This window comes from Chlorocebus sabaeus, chromosome 4, assembly GCF_047675955.1.
Source record: "Chlorocebus sabaeus isolate Y175 chromosome 4, mChlSab1.0.hap1, whole genome shotgun sequence".
NCBI lineage: Eukaryota > Metazoa > Chordata > Mammalia > Primates > Cercopithecidae > Chlorocebus > Chlorocebus sabaeus.
The window spans coordinates 29,347,894-29,366,975 of NC_132907.1; the positions used below are offsets into that span (position 1 = coordinate 29,347,894).

A 19,082-nucleotide genomic window follows, 5' to 3' on the forward strand; every position below is an offset into this window, starting at 1 on the left:
TTCCTTAGTGAAAAAAAATCTACCTTACCAACTACACATAAAAGCACAACTATATATTGGCTTAAAACATATACATACAAATATAAACACACCCATGCATGAGTCCCATAAATCTCAGGTTACAAACTGCTAGTCAAATGCTTTAACTGACCTCAGTATCAGAAACAAGGTGAAGTTCATACTTCTTCTGCAAAATACCCTTTATTTTTTTTGAGACAGGGTCTCACTGTGTCACCCAGGCTGGAGTGCAGTGGTGCGATCATGGCTCGCTGCAGGCTTAACCTCCCCAGGCTCAGGTGATCCTCTCAACTCGGCCTCCTGGGTAGCTAGGACTATAGGCATACACCACCACACCTGGCTAATTTTTGTATTTTTTGTAGAGACGGGTTTTGCCTTTATTGCCTAGGCTGGTCTTGAACTCCTGAGCTCAAGTGATCTTCCCGCCTCAGCCTCCCCAAGTGCGGGATTACAGGCATGAGCCACCATGCCAGGCCTAAAAATGTCCCTTCTTGATAGCGTAACAGGATGACTACAGTCAATAATTTAATTGTACATTTAAAAATAACTAAAGGAGTTTAAGTGGATTGTATGTAACACAAAGGATAAATGCTTGAGGGGATGGAAAAAATAAACAAAATACTATATGCAAAGAAAAAAAAATTTAAAAACTTCCCCTTCTGCCAATTTCTTCCTGAAAATCACAGGGAAGTCATGATGCATACAGGGAGGGAGGAGCTGACAGTGTGCTGCCAACATGAACGGCTCTCCCAGCTCTGGGGCGGAGGCCAACTGCTCACGCCTGATTACACTAAAATGCTGCAGATCTGGAGCCACCTTTCCTTCAAGCGCATTTGGACGGGATAACTCATAAGGACATAGTATGCTTATCTGAAAGTCATGGCCTGATTACAGAAATCAGAAACAATTAGATAATCTGTCTGACAAACTCCATCTCCCCTGCCGTGTGAGGAGAATGCCCTGTGCTTCACAGGGAAATGAACTCAATTCGTAGTAGTTACATACCTGGAGTAGCTGCAACTCCTAATATTTCTGAGCAGTATTTGGCGTATTCACTTGCAGCATCCAGTGATGTGTTGGTATGAAGAGACTGATCAACTTTGCTCAAAACAATCTGGCGCAGGGTCAGAAGACCTAATAACATAAGAATGTTTGGGCATGTTTTGGAGAAGACAGAACTGTGTGTTCTATTATCACAAGACTGTAGATTCCAAAAACAGATTCTGGTAGTACTCACAAAATGGGAGCAGGACATCTCATTCTACTTAAGATTTAAAAGGAGATGTGGTTTTTTGCCTTAGACAAAATTCCAGGGTTTCCAACTCCAATATATTTAATGTTCGTCACTCCCTATACTAGCAGTTGGGATACCATTTAAAATGAAAATAAGTTCTACAGAAGGAGGTGACAGCAATTCTGCATTAAGAGATTCTAATTTATTTTCCTTTTTAAAATTATAAGTCATACCTGTGTTGACCAGTCTAGAAGCAACAAGTTTTTCAAGCAGATCATCTGAAATAGGGCTTCCGTCTTTATAATGTTTTGATAATCTTCGGAGGGAATCGATGTCCCACACCCAATTTTCAAGCATTTGTGATGGCACCTCTACAAAGTCAGTTTCTACATTTGTTCCGCTAAATCGTGCAAAATCAGTCTAGAAAGCAAACAGATAATTTTTTTAAAGAACTGAATGAAAAGTACATATGCAATGAATAATTATTAAGAGTCATGAAAACTTAAGGCAGAATTATACTCAACTGTCCCTTTGAATGAGGGGTTAGAATAACCTCATAGTCAAGTGAAAATAAAATACAGCAGCTGAGCAGTGTGAAAAATAACCCCCAAATACTCTATATTACAGTAATAATTTCATTCCTTTGAACTGTAGACAAAGTTGGAACAATCATCAGAAAATCATAACTGAAAAATACTATCAGTCTAAGCTAAAAACAAGCCTTAAGCTTTGAAAGCAAAAATATTTTTAAAGAATTTTCCATTAAAAATGAAGAGATCCATTAAATAAGCAATTTCTCCCTAGCTCCTCCTTTCATTGCTTACTTTTGTTTACTCAATCCATGCCTTTCTCGGCACTCATCACTCTGTTGCTTAACTACTTAGGTTTTAACCAAAATTAATTAAACAGTTCAATCACAGCACTATAGACTTTGAGTGTGCGATGCTTTGCATTTTAAACTTTAAACAAGTGGTTCTAAGATTACCATGTTGTAGAAACTCAGATTTCTACCTCTTAGATCAGGTAGACAATGTTACCTTAAAATAAGAAGCTGCTTTAGTAGGAGTTAGGTTTGTAAATTAATTGGCAAGTGGAGTGAGTTATATGCTATAGGAAAAGAGAAACAACGGATATATTCAAAAGTTAGAGCACTCCTGGTAAAAATAAAGGACTTATTCTGAAGGCCTGAGCTAAGAGTTAAAAAAACAAGAGGTTTACAAAGAGTTTAATGAAACCAAGTTTAGTAAATTCTTGAGTCAGACGTCAGAAAAGCTCTCAAGCAGAAGAACGGAGATTCACTAAAACAGGCTAGTGTTTTTAACCTTCACACAGTCCTTCAAACACTCGTAAAACTGCCATTGGCAGAGAAGACTTAGCATTTATCCTACTGGGTCATCTGCAGAATGGGGCTCCTCATTCTGTTGTCTTTCCCTGAACCTCTGTCCTGTTTTTCTCCTCTGAAGCATTACATTCCAACCTTCTCTCCCTGACTTCATCATCCCTGGGGCTCCAAACAGAGGGGAAAGGGAAGAGGCATGTAACCACCAGAGAACGCAGCAGATGGAGTGCCGAATCAGCAGCAAATACCCACTCTGCTTTTTGGCCCAGGGCAGAGGCACAGATGTCGACGCCATCTCACATTCTGCCTTCCTCTCTTTATGCAAAAAAATGTTTTGCTTGATTTCTCATTATAATTGTGCCAATTCTAGATATGAAGAGATGCAAATATTAAAGGGGCAAGGATAAGTAAATTCACTGGTTGTGGAATTAGGCCACCTCTATTGAGGATATCCCAATAAAAAACTTCTCGCAGGGAAAGAGGTAAGGGTCCCCAGAAATTGAATATTTTGTCTCATTATGGTATACGATATTCTAAGATTACATCCTATATCATAAATAAAACAATCTTATACAATAATAATAGCTAACATCTGTTGAGACTTTCCTATGTCAGGCATTACAGGCATACCTTAGAGATATTGTGGGTTTAGTTCCAGACCACTGCAATGAGGTGAATATCACAATAAAGTGAGTCACACAAACTTTTTGATTTCCCATTGCAGATAAAAGTCTATAAATGTACATTATACTCTAGTCTATTAACTGTTCAAAAGAATTGTCTAAAAAACAGTATACATGGCTGGGTGCAGTGACTCATGCCTGTAATCCCAGCACTCTGAGAGGCCGAGGTGGGTGGATCATCTGAGGTCAGGAGTTCAAGCCAGCCTGGCCAACATGATGAAACCCTGTCTCTACTAAAAATACAAAAATTAGCCAGCCATGGTGGCAGGCACCTGTAATCCCAGCTACTCAGAAGGCTGAGGCAGGAGAGTCGCTTGAACCTGGGAGGTGGAGGTTGCAGTGAGCCAAGATAGTACCACTGCATTCCAGCCTGGGCGACAGAGTGAGACTCTGTTTCAAAAAAAGAAAAACAAACAAAAACAAAAACAAAACCCCAAATCAAAACCAAAAACACCCACAAAAACCATGCATATACCTTACATGTTAAAAAATGCCAATGGTCATCTGAGCCTTCGGCAAGCTCTAATCTTTTTGCTGGTGGAGGGTCTTGCCTCCATCAATGTTGATGGCTGCTGACTGATCACGGTGGTAGTTACAATCAGGGTGCCAACTGATCAGGGTGGTAGTTATGGAAGGTTGGCATGGCTGTGGCAATTTCTTTTTTCTTTTTTTTTTTTTGAGACAGGGTCTTGCTCTGTTGCCCAGGCTGTAGTGCAGTGGCACGATCTCAGCTCACTGTAACGTCCACCTCCTGGGTTCAAGCGATCCTCCTGCCTTAGCCTCCCTACTAGCTGGGACTACAGGTGGGTGCCACCATGCCCAGCTACTTTTTGTACTTTTAGTAGAGATGGGGTTTCACCATGTTGGCCAGACTGGTCTCGAACTCCTGACCTGAGGTGATCCGCCCGCCTCGGCCTCCCAAAGTGCTGCGATTACAGGCGTGAGGCACCGCACCCAGCCGCCATTTCTTAAAATAAGACAAAGTTGCAGTTTGCCGTATCAATGGACTCTTCCTTTCATGAAAGATTTCTTGGTAGCATGCGATGCTGTTAGATAGCATTTCACCCACAATAGAATGTCTTTCAAAACGAGTCAAGTATCTTAATACCTGCCACTGCTTTACCAACTAAGTTTATGTAATTTTCTAAATCCTTTGTGGTCATTTCAATGACATTCATAGCATCTTCACCAGGAGTAGACTGCATATCAAGAAGTCACTTTTGTTGCTCATCCTTAAGAAGTAACTCCTCATCTCTTTAAGTTTTATCATGAGATGGCAGCAATTCAGTCACATCTTCAGGTTCTACTTCTAATTTTAGTTGTCCTGCTGCTTCTGCCATATCTGCAGTTCCTTCCTCCACTGAGGTCTTGAATCCCTTCCTCAAAGTCATCTATGAGGGTTGAAATCAATTTCTTCCAAATTTCTGTTAATGTTGAAATTTTGATCTCTTCCCATGAATCATGCACGTTCTTAACGGCATTTGGAATGCTGAATCCTTTCCAGAAGGTTGTCAATGTACTTTGCCCAGATCCCTCAGATAAATTACTATCTGTGGCAGCTGTAGTCTTATGAAATGCATTTCTTGTATAATAAGACTTGAAAGTTGAAATTACTCCTTGATCCATGGGCAGCAGAATGGCTGTTCTGTTAGCAGGCATGAAAACAACATCATCTCCTTGAACATCTCCATCCAAGCTCTTGTGTGACCAGGTACTTTGTCAAGGAGCAGTAATATTTTGAAAGGAATCTTTTGTTTTTGAGCAGTAGATCTCAACAGTGGCTTAAAATAGTCAGTAAGCCATGCTGTAAACAGATGTGTTGTCGTCCAGGCTTTGTGGTTTCATTTACAGGACACAGATAGAGTGGATTCAGCATAATTCTTAAGGACTCTAGAATTTTCAGAATGGTAAATAAGCATTGGCTTCAACTTCAAGTCACCAGTTGCATTAGCCTCTAAGAGGAGAGTCAGCCTGTCCTTTGAAGCTTTCAAGCCAGGCATTGACATCTCCTCTCTAGCATTCCTGAAAGTCCTAGACGGCATCTTCTTCCAATAGAAGGCTATTTCACCTACATGGAAAATCTGTCATTTAGTATAGCCACCTTCATCAATGATCTTAACTAGATCTTCTGGTTAACTTGCCACAGCTTCTAAATCAACAATTGCTGCTTCACCTTGCACTTTAATGCTATGGAAACAGCTTCTTTCTTTGAACCTCAGGAACCAATCTCTGCTACCTCCCACCTTTTCTTCTACAGTTTCGTCACTTCTCTCAGCCTTCATAGAATGGGAGTTAGGGTCTTGCTCTGGATTAGACTTTGGCTTAAGGGAATGTTGTAGCGGCTTGCATCTTCTATCCAGACCACTAAAACATTCTCCAATCAGCAACAAGTCTATTTTGCTTTCTTATTATTTGTGTGTTCACTGGAGTAACACTTTTAATAACGTTCAAGAACTTTTCCTTTGTTTCATAACTTGACTGACTGGCACAAGAGGCCTATCTCATCTTTTGACATGCCTCCCTCATGAAGCTTGATCATTTCTAGCTTTTGATTTAAAGCAAAAGATTTATGACTCTTCCTTTCACTTGAACACTTATAGGTAATTGTAGGGTTATTGACTAATCTAATTTCAACATTGTTGAGTCTCAGAGAATAGGAGGCCAAAGGAGGGGGTGAGAAATGGCTCGGTGGAGCAGTCAGTACACATATAACATTCATCAATTGAGTTCGCTGTCTTATAAGAGCATGATTTGTGGCAGCTCAAAACAATTGCAATAGTAATATCAAAGATTGCTGGTCACAATAACAGATATAATAATAATGGAAAAGTCTGAAATACTGTGAGAATTACAAAAATGTGACATAGAGACATGAAGTGAGCACATTCTGTTGGAAAAATAGCACTGACAGACTTGCCTGGGCAACATGGCAAGACCCTGTCTCTATGTAATAAAAAAGGAAATCACTGATCACAGATCACCGTAACAGATATAATAACAACGAAAAAGTTGTCCAGGTGTGGTAGCTCACACCTGTAATCCCAGCACTTTGGGAGGCTGAGGTAGGCAGGTAGGCAGATCATTTGAGGACAGGAGTTCAAGATCAGCTTGGCCCGCATGGTGAAACCCATGTCTACTAAAAATACAGAAAAAAAAAAAAAAAAAATTAGCTGGGAGTGGTGGTATGCACCTGTAATCCCAGCTGCTTAGGAGGCTGAGACAGGAGATCACTTGAACCCGGGAGGTGGAGGTTGCAGTGAGCTGAAACTGTACCACTGGACTCCAACCTGAGAAACAGGGTGTGACTCTATCAAAAACAAAGAAAAAAGTCTGAAATATTGTGAGAATCCCAAAATGTGAACAGAGACATGAAGTAAGCACATGCTGTTGGAAAAACAGTACTAACACACTTGCTTAAAGCATGGTTGACATAAATCTTCAGTTTGTAAAAAACATAGTATCTGAAGTACAATAAAGTGAAGGACAATAAAATGAGGTGTGCTTATATCATGGGCTCTTTACATGGATTATCTGATTTAAATCCCAAAATAATTGTATGAACTAACTATTATCTCCCTTTTCGAGATAAGGAAACTAAGGCATACAGAGATTAATGATGTAACTTCAATTTGAAACCAGGCAGTCTGACTTCATAACCCACAATCTTAACCACAAATGCTAACTGTCTCCATATCTTACAGTAAAATGAAAAAAAAAAAAAAGGCTAAATGATGATATTACAAAATGACTAAATCCTTTTGGATGGGATCTAAAATACAAAAGTCTTATATCAAACCCTCCTTTATGTGAAGAGTTAAAGTGAGTTTTCAGTGTGCTTCCTTAGAAATTTGACTACTTCTTTATACTGGAAGATTTTTCAAAGATCAAACATGAAGCTGAAGTGTAAAGACCAGCCTTTGTAACATCTGTCCTGAACCTGGGATTCTCCAATACTACTGATGTCAGTGGTGGCCCATCTTGGCTGCAGTAGGGGAAGCGTGGCTAGGGCTGTGTGCTCCATGCGGCTGGCAGGAGCCAGGAACAGGCAGAAGTCCTTCCCCCTTCTGAGTTGGCAGGGCAAGAGCCTCCCCTCCTGGGCGTAGCTGCTGACCCAAGTATGCCTGTGCTCTTGGGGGCCAGGAGCAGGCAGGAGCCCTGCCCTCCTGGGCACAGCTGAAGTTGCCTAAGCCATGGATGCAGACCTGAGCATCCCTGTATTCTTACGGGCTTGGAGGAGGCAGGAGCCCCACCCTCCTGGGTGTAGCTGCAGCTACCCAGCCATGGCTGTGGACCCAAGCATCTCTGCACTCTCAGGGTCCCAGGAAGCTCCCCCCACCCATTAGCAGGACCTGATCTGATCTTGGAGCAAAGCTGAGGTCAAGCCCAGGCACTGTCACAACCTGGCCAAGTGTGTGTACGCTCAGGACAGCACTGACATGCTAGCCCCCTGCTGCTTCAGCCCCTACTGAACTTTGGGCACTGACAAGCATGGGAGGGAAGTTGAGGGGGGAACTGAGCACAGCTTGGCACTGGCCTGTAGGCACCCCTCTGCATGAACAGCATGGGCACCATAAACAGTGGTAGCAGGCAGGCAGGTTCCTGGGCAGAAAGGGGTGGGTCCCTGGTGAAGCCCTACCTTCAAGCCAGGGAAGGCCTGAAGGCTGGGGGCCAGGATGCCAGTCCTGCGGACCAGAGTGGGAACTTAAGGTGCTTTTTTTGGGCCCACCCATAGGCCAATCAGCCTGCACATTCTCCCCCCTGAAGCCCATAAAAACACTGGACTCAGCCAGACTTGAGCTGATGTCAGGACAACCAGCTGCAGAGAGGAGCTACCCACTCCAGGGTCTCCTCTCTGCTGACAGCTGAGCAGACATCAGGATGATCAGCTGTAGAAAGGAGCTACACATCCCAGGGTCTCCTCTGCTGACAGCTGAAAAGACAGTGGGACAACCAGCTGCGGAGAGGAGCTACCCACCCCAGGGTCTCCTCTCTGCTGAAAGCTGAACCCTCTACAGACGACCTGCCTGTGGAGAGGAGCTACCCACTACAGGGTCTACACTGCTGATAGCTGAACACTCACATTGGGACACCCTGGTTGGGGACAGGAACTACCCATTGTGCATCTTCTCTGAGCTGTTATTTTGCTCAATAAAGCTTCTCTTTGCCTTGCTCACTCTCCACTTGTTTGTGTACCTCCTTCTTCCTGGGCACGGGACAGGAACTCGGGACTTGCCGAATGGTGGGGCCTAAAGGGCTGTAACACAAACAGGACTGAAACATGCCCCTTGCTCGCCATGCTGCGGGCAACAAGGAGAGAAGAGTTGTGGCCCTTCAGGGAACCCAGACCTAGGAGCTCCCTGAGCCAGGGCTATGATATCTTCTTTTGGGCTCTGTGGTTCCCAGCGTCTCTAAGCTTCTGGGTGCCACTGTGTTCCCCAGTGCCAGCTGTGAAAGCTGCTTGTGGTACGCCTGGTCCAGCTGCAGCCTTGTAGGCAGCCTTGCCTTCAGCGCCTGTGCCAGCACCTGGAGCTGTTTGCACTGCCATAGCCAGCATGCCTGGCTGTGTACAGTGGTTGGACCCCAAGCTTGCTCACTCATGCACCCCTCGACACTCCACTTGCCCCTGGCAGGCATGGGATCCAGGCCAGTAGTGCAAGCTGAGCGCAGCCTGCCAGGCTGAGTCGGCCCAGTGGGCCCAAGCAAAACTTGGGCAAAGGCACCACTAGTCACAGAGGTTTCTGCCTGGTGATGTGACACCCCAAGGATCCTGTGACACTACTGCACAATTTTCTCAAGGTGATGGTTTTTAAATAGATACTTACAGCAAATAAAGGCCAAATCACACCATCAGCCACCACCATATGATGTACTGACAAAAATATAGACTTTGTATATCCTGCTTGTATGCAGATTTTTCAGTCATTAATTGTATATGAGTGAGGAAGTCAACTCCAAATGACAACAAAAATGTGTGTGTGTGTGTTTGTGTGTGTAGGGGAGTATTCAGTATCCAGAAAAAAACATAAACAAATGAATAATTAATGAGTTACAGAAAAACTGAATAAAATAAAAACAGTTATGTCATGCAGAGTACAGAAGAGAGGGCTTATTCTATTCAAAAGCCATTTTGTAGCTGGGGAGAGAGCACAGCAAATGAATGAAAGATCAACAATGTCTTCTAAAGAACAAAAGGAAATGTTTGTAAGGAGAAAAAGCTAAAAATAACCCTACTGCTTACTAATTTCCCGAAAGTTGGTCATGCTGTTTCTCTGTGAGCCCTTTGGACAACATCATTTAAATATTTTTCAAAAAGGGAGGACAAAGAACCTACGAAATTTGAAAACTCAATTTCCAGCAACAACTGAATTCTCAAGAGAAAGGAATGCACAGTCAGCCACTGTGTATGTCCACACAGAAACCATGGGTAAGACTTACAGTCTAGCAGCCTAATGGATCTTATACAAAACAGCATGGGTGCTGAACCATTACTCACTGTTGACCAGCCAACAAATACCATTCCCTAGTTTTTAAACTATAATCCAAAGAACCCTAAAAAAGTACTTCATATAGTTATCAATGCAAACAATTTGAAGGTGTTGATAATAGTTGCTTATGGGCCATGATAACTATTGATGCTAATGTATTTCCCAGATAAAGTGGTAAAAAACATATAAAATAATATAAGAAATATTTTTTGTAGCTGACACTTCAAAGAATTTTAGGGCATTTTTTTGCTGCAGGAAATATTTAGATAATAAAAGCCTAGAAAACAATGTAAACTTAGACTCCTGTTTGGTCAGAAGTTCTTGAGAGGAAGATAGTCTTCTAAATACACAATTTTGGCCAGGCACGATGGCTCATGCCTATAATTCCAGCACTTTGAGAGGCAGAGGCAGGAGAATCGCTTGAGCTCAGGGGTTCAAGATCAGCCTGGGCAACGTGGTGAATCCTCGTCTCTACAAAAACTACAAAAAAATTATCTGGGCATGGTGGTGCATTCCTGTAGTCTCAGCTACTCAGGAGTCTGAGATGGGAGGATCGCTTGAGCCTGGAAGGCAGAGGCTGAGGCTGCAGTGAGCCATGATCACGCCACTGCACTCCAGCCTAGGCAACAGAGTGAGACCCTGCCTCAAAATAAATAAATAAGTAAGTAAGAGAGCTTCCTTTATTATCTTTTTTTTTTTTTCTGAGACGGAGTCTCGCTCTGCTGCCCAGGCTGGAGTGCAGTGGCAGAATCTTGGCTCACTGCAAGCTCCGCCTCCCGGGTTCATGCCATTCTCCTGCCTCAGCCTCCTGAGTAGCTGGGACTACAGGCGCCCACCACCATGCCTAGCTAATTTTTTGCATTTTTAGTAGAGATGGGGTTTCACCGTGTTAGCCAGGATGGTCTTGATCTCCTGACCTCATGATCTGCCTGCCTCTGCCTCCCAAAGTGCTGAGATTACCGGTGTGAGCCACCGTGCCCGGCCTTCTTTACTATCTTTTAAACAAACAATAGGATGTCTAAAATGTACTCTGTTTCAGATTTTTACAACAGATAACTTGATGCTATAGAGATTAACTTTGCAATTCCTACAGTGCAGTAACAGCAGGAGCAGAATCATATAAATTGAAGCTTCGGAAGTCCTGTGAGCTTTTGCTGTATTTAAAGGCCAAAATCTTACATGTGCTTGTTCGAATTAAGAGACCAATTGCTTTTAATGGCTACAACTAAGTGTTATTTTCATGATAGCAAATCCCAACTCAAAGAAAAGGTAGTTGCTGAAATCAATAAGTGTATTGTGCTCATGAAAAAGGACAGGCCTCAGGAGACCTGACATTGGCTGTCTGAGGTGATCCAGTATTGATTTCTTAGCAGTCATTCCACATCCTGGCCTGTCTAATCTATCCCTAAATCCAGGGATGATGGAGAAGTTTATATAACAAGGCAAGGTATTTTGTTTTAAAAAAGTGAGCACTATCTACTAGACTGTGCCATAAATAGATGATTAAAAGGCCATAGTTTTAACTTCACGCATACTGAGTCAACACCGGAAATGATAGTAGTAATAAAGAGAATGTGATGACATCCTTCTTTATCTTCACAACTGCCCTATAGTTCAACAGTTCAGTATCACCATCAACCTTTAAAGGACCCAGGAAATAACATAATTTGGAGAAGTTTTGAGTACTCTGCATATTAAGTTCAGAGGCTGGCTCCCAAACTAGCTATACCTTCCTGATCAGGTACATCTTATGTAAACTGCTTCTTTTGAAGATGAAAACAAATAAAGGTACTATTCAAACTCAAATGCTAGAGAGTATGCTTTATTCACCACTGTATTTCCCAAATCCAGCACCGAAAGTAGAGGATGTCCAAAAAATACCTGTGAAATGGATGAAGCCCTGGGGAGAATGTTTCTGTAAGAAGATTCAAACTTAAACAACTCAAAGATATTTTCTCTTGTTATCATTCTTGACTTGACCTCAACTTCTCACTTCTCTACCTTTTTTCAATACTTAAAATTCTACTTTTATTTTACTTATTATGCTTTTAATTTTTTATTTTTTGCATTTCATGTCCTCAAGCTAAATTCGAAACATTCAATACACTCTAACTTTTCTTTCTTTTGAACCCCATCCTACCATACATAATATGACATGTCAGACACAATAGATAATCAATAATTCTGTTTCTTAAGATAACTATATAAGCTGGGCATGGTGGCTCATGTCTGTAATTCCAGCATTTTGGGAGCCTGACATGGGCAGATTGCTGGAGCCCAGGAATTCAAGACCAGCCTGGGCAACATGGTGAAATCCTCTCTCTACAAAAAATACAAAAATTACCCAGGTATAGTGGTACACGCCTGTGGTCCCACCTACTTAGTAAGCTGAGGTGGGAGGATGAACTGAGCCCGGAGAGGTGGAGGCTACACTGAGCCATGATTGTGCCACTGCACTCCAGCCTGAGTGACAGAGTGAGACCCTGTCTCCAAAAACAAACAAACAAACAAAAAACTAAACATCTCTCTCTTTAGAGATGTTTAAAAAAATATTTTAAAAATATTTTTGATTTTTAAAAAATAATACATGTAGAAAATGCACTAAGCAAATGAAAGAAATAAGCACATTCCCAAATGAACATTACGCGTTAATACATTCATATTTTGGTTTATGACTTCATTTATTTTCACATGTATGTACTGTTTGTATATGTAAAAGCAAACAGATAAAATAACAAAAAGAAGATCCTGAAAGAAATTACATCTAAAGTAAAAGTCATAAACTGTAACAGTGTGCAGGAGTTGGGGCTAGGGAGACAGGGTGACAGCAGAGGCCACAAGGTTGACGATAGGGAGTTCACTGCATTTTAGGACTGAAACCTCAATGGTCAACTCGCACAGAGGGAAACCTAGAAATAAATAAATGCATCCATTCCACATTTGCATTCATTCTACATTAGTAGAGTGCCATTTAATAAACTTAGGAGAAGGAAATCCATCCAACGGGACCACACATTTGGAAGACCAAAATCAGACCATGAAATAGTGTTGTCTCCAGTGCATGGAATGAGAGCACAACTAGGTAATAAAGTAGAGTAGTTAGGTCATGACTATCAGACCCTGGGCAGGTCCTTCTATGTCTCAGATTTTTCACTTGGAAAATGGGCACAATAACAGTACCCATCTACCTCAGAGCGTAATGTGAAGATAAAAATGAATGAATGAATGTAAAGCCTATCTTCTTCTCAGCCTGTATATTCTGCCTGACTAGGTATGGTCTTGACGGGTCTAATCTGGTTTGTCTTTCACTTCCTGAGGGTTAATACTGAAGATAAATATACCCACACAGGTCTTTAGCTAATCCTCCATCACTCCCAATACTCCAAGCTGCTCTTTCTGTTATTGTTTCAGGAATCAAACTTCTAAGTAGGCAGCAATCATGAAAACAAAACAGAACCAAATACAAACGTGATAGTTTCCAATCACCTTCCACAGATCTTCACTCAAAACCCACTGAAGGTAAGCATTTGTGAATTCTTTTGAACCTTAAGTGGCAGTAAATTGTCTTACAGCAAATGGTCTTTTTCCCCCGCTTTCTAGTTTTGAGTTGTATATTGATTTCAAAAGAGCTGAATTACACATAAGCATAGTTTTCAGAATACTTCACATACGCATGGCACCTTATGCTTTTCCAAGTGCCTTTTCACATACTGCTTGGTTTAATTCTCCCAACCATCCAGGGAAGTACATAGAATTGCTGTTGTCCCTATTTTCTGAATAAGAAGAATGAGATGGTTCAAAGAGTTTAAATAACTTTCCCCAAGTCACACAGCCAGGCCCACAGATACACAGATGATGTTTGATCCAGTGCTCTTGTCATAAGACCAGGGTGCCTTTCTGACGAATACAGGGTACATTTATCTACAGCAGTATCTAACCTAAATATTTAGAGCAGACGAGCTGCTTTGTTTAGTAGTTTTCAACCAAATTAATGATTTCAAGTCACATAATTTGAAGTTCCTCTGCCCATCCCTTTCACACTTAATTAAGAAGGCTTTAGTGCAATTCTGATGTGTTTCCATAGAATAATGACATCTTTACAATTCAAAATTAATCACCGCTCTTAATGTACAACATAACACAGACATCACAATGGAGGCTAAGAGGCATTACTACTTTACAGAAGTTCAAAGGCCAGTGATTACTGACAGCTCAAAGCACAATAAAGCCATGCAACAGAAACAGATACTAGAGATATCACCTCTTGATTGCTATCTTCAAAATTACCTACCTACCCTGTAAACGTAATTCGAGTGAAACTCATGTCCTGAATGATGAGATAGTAGACATATTGATCTAGCACATCTACATGTTTGAAAACTAGATGTTCTTGCCAACATGTTTAAATATTACGATGACAAGCTCAAACAAGCTCTTCTAGTCATGAAACCTGCCAACTGCCACAGTGGAGAGCTCAAACTCTGAGCTGCCATTTCTTAAAACCAATCTACTGAATATATGTGGCAAATTTTTAATTCACTATATATTTCTCTGGTAAACTAGAAGTATTACTGAACATAGAAGTTGTCAATCTCCATATTCACTATCATCTATTTTAGGTCAGTACAAAAGGCTTTCAAATTATAAATTTGCAAATATACTGATTGGTGCCTACGAAAAACAAAAGTGGTGATCACTGGCGATGACCTTAAAAGTTCTTAAAATATTACAGGCTATCTGAAAGGATTAATAGACAAGAAAATATTTTTCAAAGATAATCTCATGAAGATATGACCAAGCAAAGAATTGTACCAACACACTATTCATCAGTATGACACATTTTGTGCTCATGGATGAGGTTAGGCAAAACTTAAGAACTGAATATGTCTACTGTTTCAAGAGAGACACACTAAGCTGGTGAATGCAATATATATATTAATAGTTCAGTCACGAGTCAGACAGCTCTAAAATGTCAGAGTACCAAAAAAGATTTTCCAGTACTAAATTGACTATCTCAAAAGATCACGATTAATGTAAGAAATAATGGGAACAATGGAATGAGTTGTGAAGAACTGACCAAATACATGGCAAGCATATGATAATAAGTTTATAAGAGGACTGTGCCTGAAAAAAGAACATGCATCCACAGCATTGAAAAACCTATTTAAAGATCACTATTATCTTAATAAATGTGATTAAAAGACCAAAATGCTTCCTTATGAAATAACCAAGTAAGAAGGAAACTGCTATAACTCAGGAGTTCTTAACTTGAGATTCATTACGGTGAGGACTTTGAGGGGTCTGTGAGCCCTTTGGAATTTTACGCATATTTGTAGGTGTATTTTTCTACAAGAGGTACCCACAGCATAAATCAGATTTTCATAGGGTCCTCAGATCCAAAAATGTGAGCATCTACTATTTTAAAAGTAGGTCATTATTAATCTATGTAAAAATATATAACTGGATTTTGGATAAGTAATACACCATAAATTTAAAATTAAGAAAATATTTTTGACTTTTCTAAATTATAAAAGTGTTTTTTTAAATGCAAACTGGAGTTATCCTAATTAAAGGAAATGTCAACCACAGTTTGGATATTGATAGAAGGTCCACATGATAAATATTTCAGGGATCCTAGTGCTATGACAAGAGACTTTATTTATTTATTCTGAGACAGAGTCTCACTGTCACCCTGGCTGGAGTGCAGTGGCACGATCTTGGTTCACTGCAGTTTCTGCCTCCTGGGTTCAAGCGATTCTCCTGCCTCAGCCTCCTGAGTAGCTGGGATTAAAGGTATGTGCCATCATGCCCGGCTAATTTTTTAAATTCTTAGTTGAGACGGGGTTTTGCCATGTTGGCCAGGCTGGTCTTGAACTCCTGACCTCAGATGACTCACCTGCCTGGGCCTCCCAAAGTGCTTGGATGACAGGTATGAGCCACCACGCCTGGCCTATTTTATTTTTTGAACAGGCTCTGGGTCTGTCGCCCAGGCTGGAGTGCAATGGCACAACCTCGGCTCACTGCAACTTCCACCTCCCAGGCTCAAACCATCCTCCCACTTCAGCCTCCCAAGTAGCTGGGACTACTACGGCCTCCCAAAGTGCTGGGGTTGTGGGTATGAGCTGCCATGCCTAGCCTTGCGAAGCCTAGCCACACTACCACACCCAGCTAATTTTTTTGTATTTTTAGTAGAGATGAGTTTTCGCCATGTTGCCCAGGCTGGTCTTGAACTCCTGGGGTCAAGCAATCCTCCTGCCTTGGCCTCCCAAAGTGCTGGGATTACAGGCATGAACCACCATGTCCAATCAGTGCTATGATAATAGATTTTAAAATCACCTAAGAAAGGAAGGTTAGATTATTCTGAAAGATCTATTTTCCTTGGATTAAAGAGAGATTAAAAATGGTTATATCAGGACATTTCTCTGGACATATTCATATATTATTCCCCTCTGTTTTTTAAAACAAAAGATGGAAGCACCAGGATAAAAGATAAAATGTTGAAAGAACCGAACAGTTTTTAAACAAAGGTGACAGAAGCATTTTGGAAATGAATGGGTACATTTTGGGTTATTACAATGATTAGGGCTATTCTGGGATATAAGGATGCTGGATGCACAGGACTGATTCTGCGCATGTTGGGACAACAAAAAGACTGTTCCATGTCCTGCTTGTCATTCATACTCCCTGCTGGACTATTCACATAAATGAAAAAAACTATCAGTAACTGAGCCGAGAAACTAATCCCACTGTACATATTTTTGCAAAGCATTTTTTTTTTTTTTTTGGAGACAGGGTCTCACTTTTTCACCCAGGCTGGAGTGCAGTGAGCACAGCTCACCACAGCCTCGACCTCTTGGGCTCAGGCAATCCTCCTGCCTCAGCCTTCCGAGTAGCTGGGACTACATGTGTGTGTCATCATGCCTGGCTAATTTTTGTATTTTTTGTAGAGACTGGGTTTCACAATGTTGCTGGTCTTGAACTCCTGAGTTCAGGCGATCTGCCGGCCTCGACCTCCCAACATGCTAGGGTTGCGGGTGTGAGCTGCTATGCCTAGCCTTGTGAAGCAGTTTTTTACACAATTTTAATTTCTAAGACTACAAGTACTAGGATCTACTGTGTAAATCGAAGTGAGATTACTTGTTTTTGAAGTTTCCCAGGAAGTGTTCATGATCTTGGAAAATCATGCCACCATTGTCAGCACTGTTCTAGGACTTGAGCTGACAACATAAACCACTTCAATCAGTTTGCACTTGCTGATGCTCCATTCAGGATTACTTCCACACAGTGCAAACCTCCGGCATACTTCATTATGCCTTACTGCATAGTCATATCCAAGCATTATCACTTGAAAAACACAAAAATTTCTTCCATTTATATTCAGTGAGGACACTGTACTGATTTAAAAAGATTCTCTGTATAAAGACCATTAAGGAAAATCCAAATCAATTGTGGTGTTCAGTCAGGAGTACTGTATGAATGCTGGCTTCTTAGCTATGACAAGTGTGCTACTGGAATGGAAGATGTTAGAAGTAGGGGTGACAGGGTGAGGGACAATACAGGCAATCCTTGTATTGTCTTTGCAAGTTTTCTATGAATCTAAAAGTATCCTAATAAAAAGGTTTTTGTTTTTGTCACTGTTGTTTTTTAAGTCTACCTTTAGAGACATATAAAGATTTCAAATTAGGAAAACTGTACCTTCATTTCTGTTACTATCAGTTTTTTGGGTGGTTTTCTTTTTTTTTTTTTTAAGTCAAGGTCCTGCTCTGTCACCTAGGCTGGAGTGCAGTGGCACAATCACGGCTCACTGGAATCTCAACCTCCTGGACTCAAGTGATCTTCCCACATCAGCCTCACAAGTAGCTGGGACGACAGGCATATACCACCATGCCTGGGTAATTTTTGTATTTTTGTTTGTTTTCCCATGTTGCCCAGCTGTTCTCAAACTCCTAGACTCAGGCATGCCTTCCACCTTGGCCTCCCAAAGTGCTGGGATTACAGGCATGAGCCACCATGCCTGGCCAATAATAGTATATTTCAACTATTAGGTTGAATTGCTGAACTAGACATTTTCCTATGTTAATAATGGTTAAATGTTAGCAGGTTCATATGGTTCATGCCAGAATAGTCTGAGCCTAATTAAATGGATTGTATTACAAAGTTGAGAATAAATGTACTTTTTATTTTCAGAAATAAAAAATCAGTTTTAATCTACTGCACACATACACCTCCACTCTGTCAAATTCTTTGTATAGTTATATTATCTATGATTTTAATTTGAAGCTAGTAAAGCGAAATGTTACAAAATTATTATTTAAAAATGAGTAAAGAGTCTAAGAGGATTGAAAAATCACTAAAGTAAACAAAGCATTGATAAGCAGAAGAGAGAGATTACAGCGCAGTTTTTCTGAGAAATTTATACCAAATTCCTATGGAAAATGATTAAAAGGAAAGAGCAAAGTATCTGTAACCTTTCCTTATAGATAGTCTTATTCTTTTTCCATAGGCCGTTATTCAAGAAACCTCTTTCACTGGTAGATGAACCTCCAAGTAAAAATATGTTGTGAAAGAGGACAGGATAAGGAAAATTTTGGTTTTGCAGGAGGCCTATAAAATTCTTGAACACATTCAGCTTCTGAAAAAACATGTTAGGAGCAGAAACCTGACAGCAGTCAAAAAGTTTTCTAAAAAAACCAACTGGCAGGTTTACTGGGGGAAAAAAACTCACCTGTGCACAAATCTGATGCATCACGTGACCAAACTCATGGAAGTAAGTCCTCACCTCGTCGTGTCTCAGGAGAGAGGGACGACCTGCCACTGGCTGTGAGAAGTTCACCACGAGGGCAGCCACTGCCATCATCCGGCTTCCATCAGGCAGAAGGCAGCCAGGCTGGAGACCAAAGCAGGCCGCATGATTGTATTTTCCTTCCCTAGGAGCCAGAAACACACGTTGACAAGATAGGAAAATTCTCCTCTAGCAACTACATTGGCATGGCCTCTTCCAGTCATTAAGCCCTATCTGTTACCAGAGATGCTTTTAAACATTAATTTACCTTTTAGAAAGTAGGTTATTTTGCCAAAATGGAAAAACTAACGCTAAACAAACAATAACTCCACTATCATTCTGTGTGAACTCCAGTTTCTTTTGTCGAAAAATCTCGAGGTAAGAATGAAGAATGCATGTGACACCAACAGCTGAATGTCCAATTTATTTTAATGATGTTCTACTTTTCTTTTTCAAAGATGGGATTATTAAACACTAAACAATGCTGAAACACAAATTTGAAATAAAAGATACAGTTTGACTCACTAGGCAGCCTTTTCAT

At 41.0% G+C, this 19,082-nt stretch overlaps 1 protein-coding gene across 8 annotated transcripts in view; it reads right to left on the reverse strand.

Annotated features, from left to right (window-relative positions):
• The window catches only part of NLN (neurolysin), a 103,756-nt gene that overhangs the window by 17,401 nt on the left and 67,273 nt on the right, over positions 1 to 19,082 (reverse strand). For all 8 annotated transcript variants that reach the window (XM_007973939.3, XM_007973944.3, XM_007973942.3 and 5 more), the window contains 3 exons: positions 18,485 to 18,686; positions 1,486 to 1,672; positions 1,024 to 1,152 (listed from right to left, as the gene is read on the reverse strand). In XM_007973939.3, coding sequence (XP_007972130.1) covers positions 1,024 to 1,152; positions 1,486 to 1,672; positions 18,485 to 18,686 — 518 coding nt within the window. The remainder of the gene's footprint in view (positions 1 to 1,023; positions 1,153 to 1,485; positions 1,673 to 18,484; positions 18,687 to 19,082) is intronic.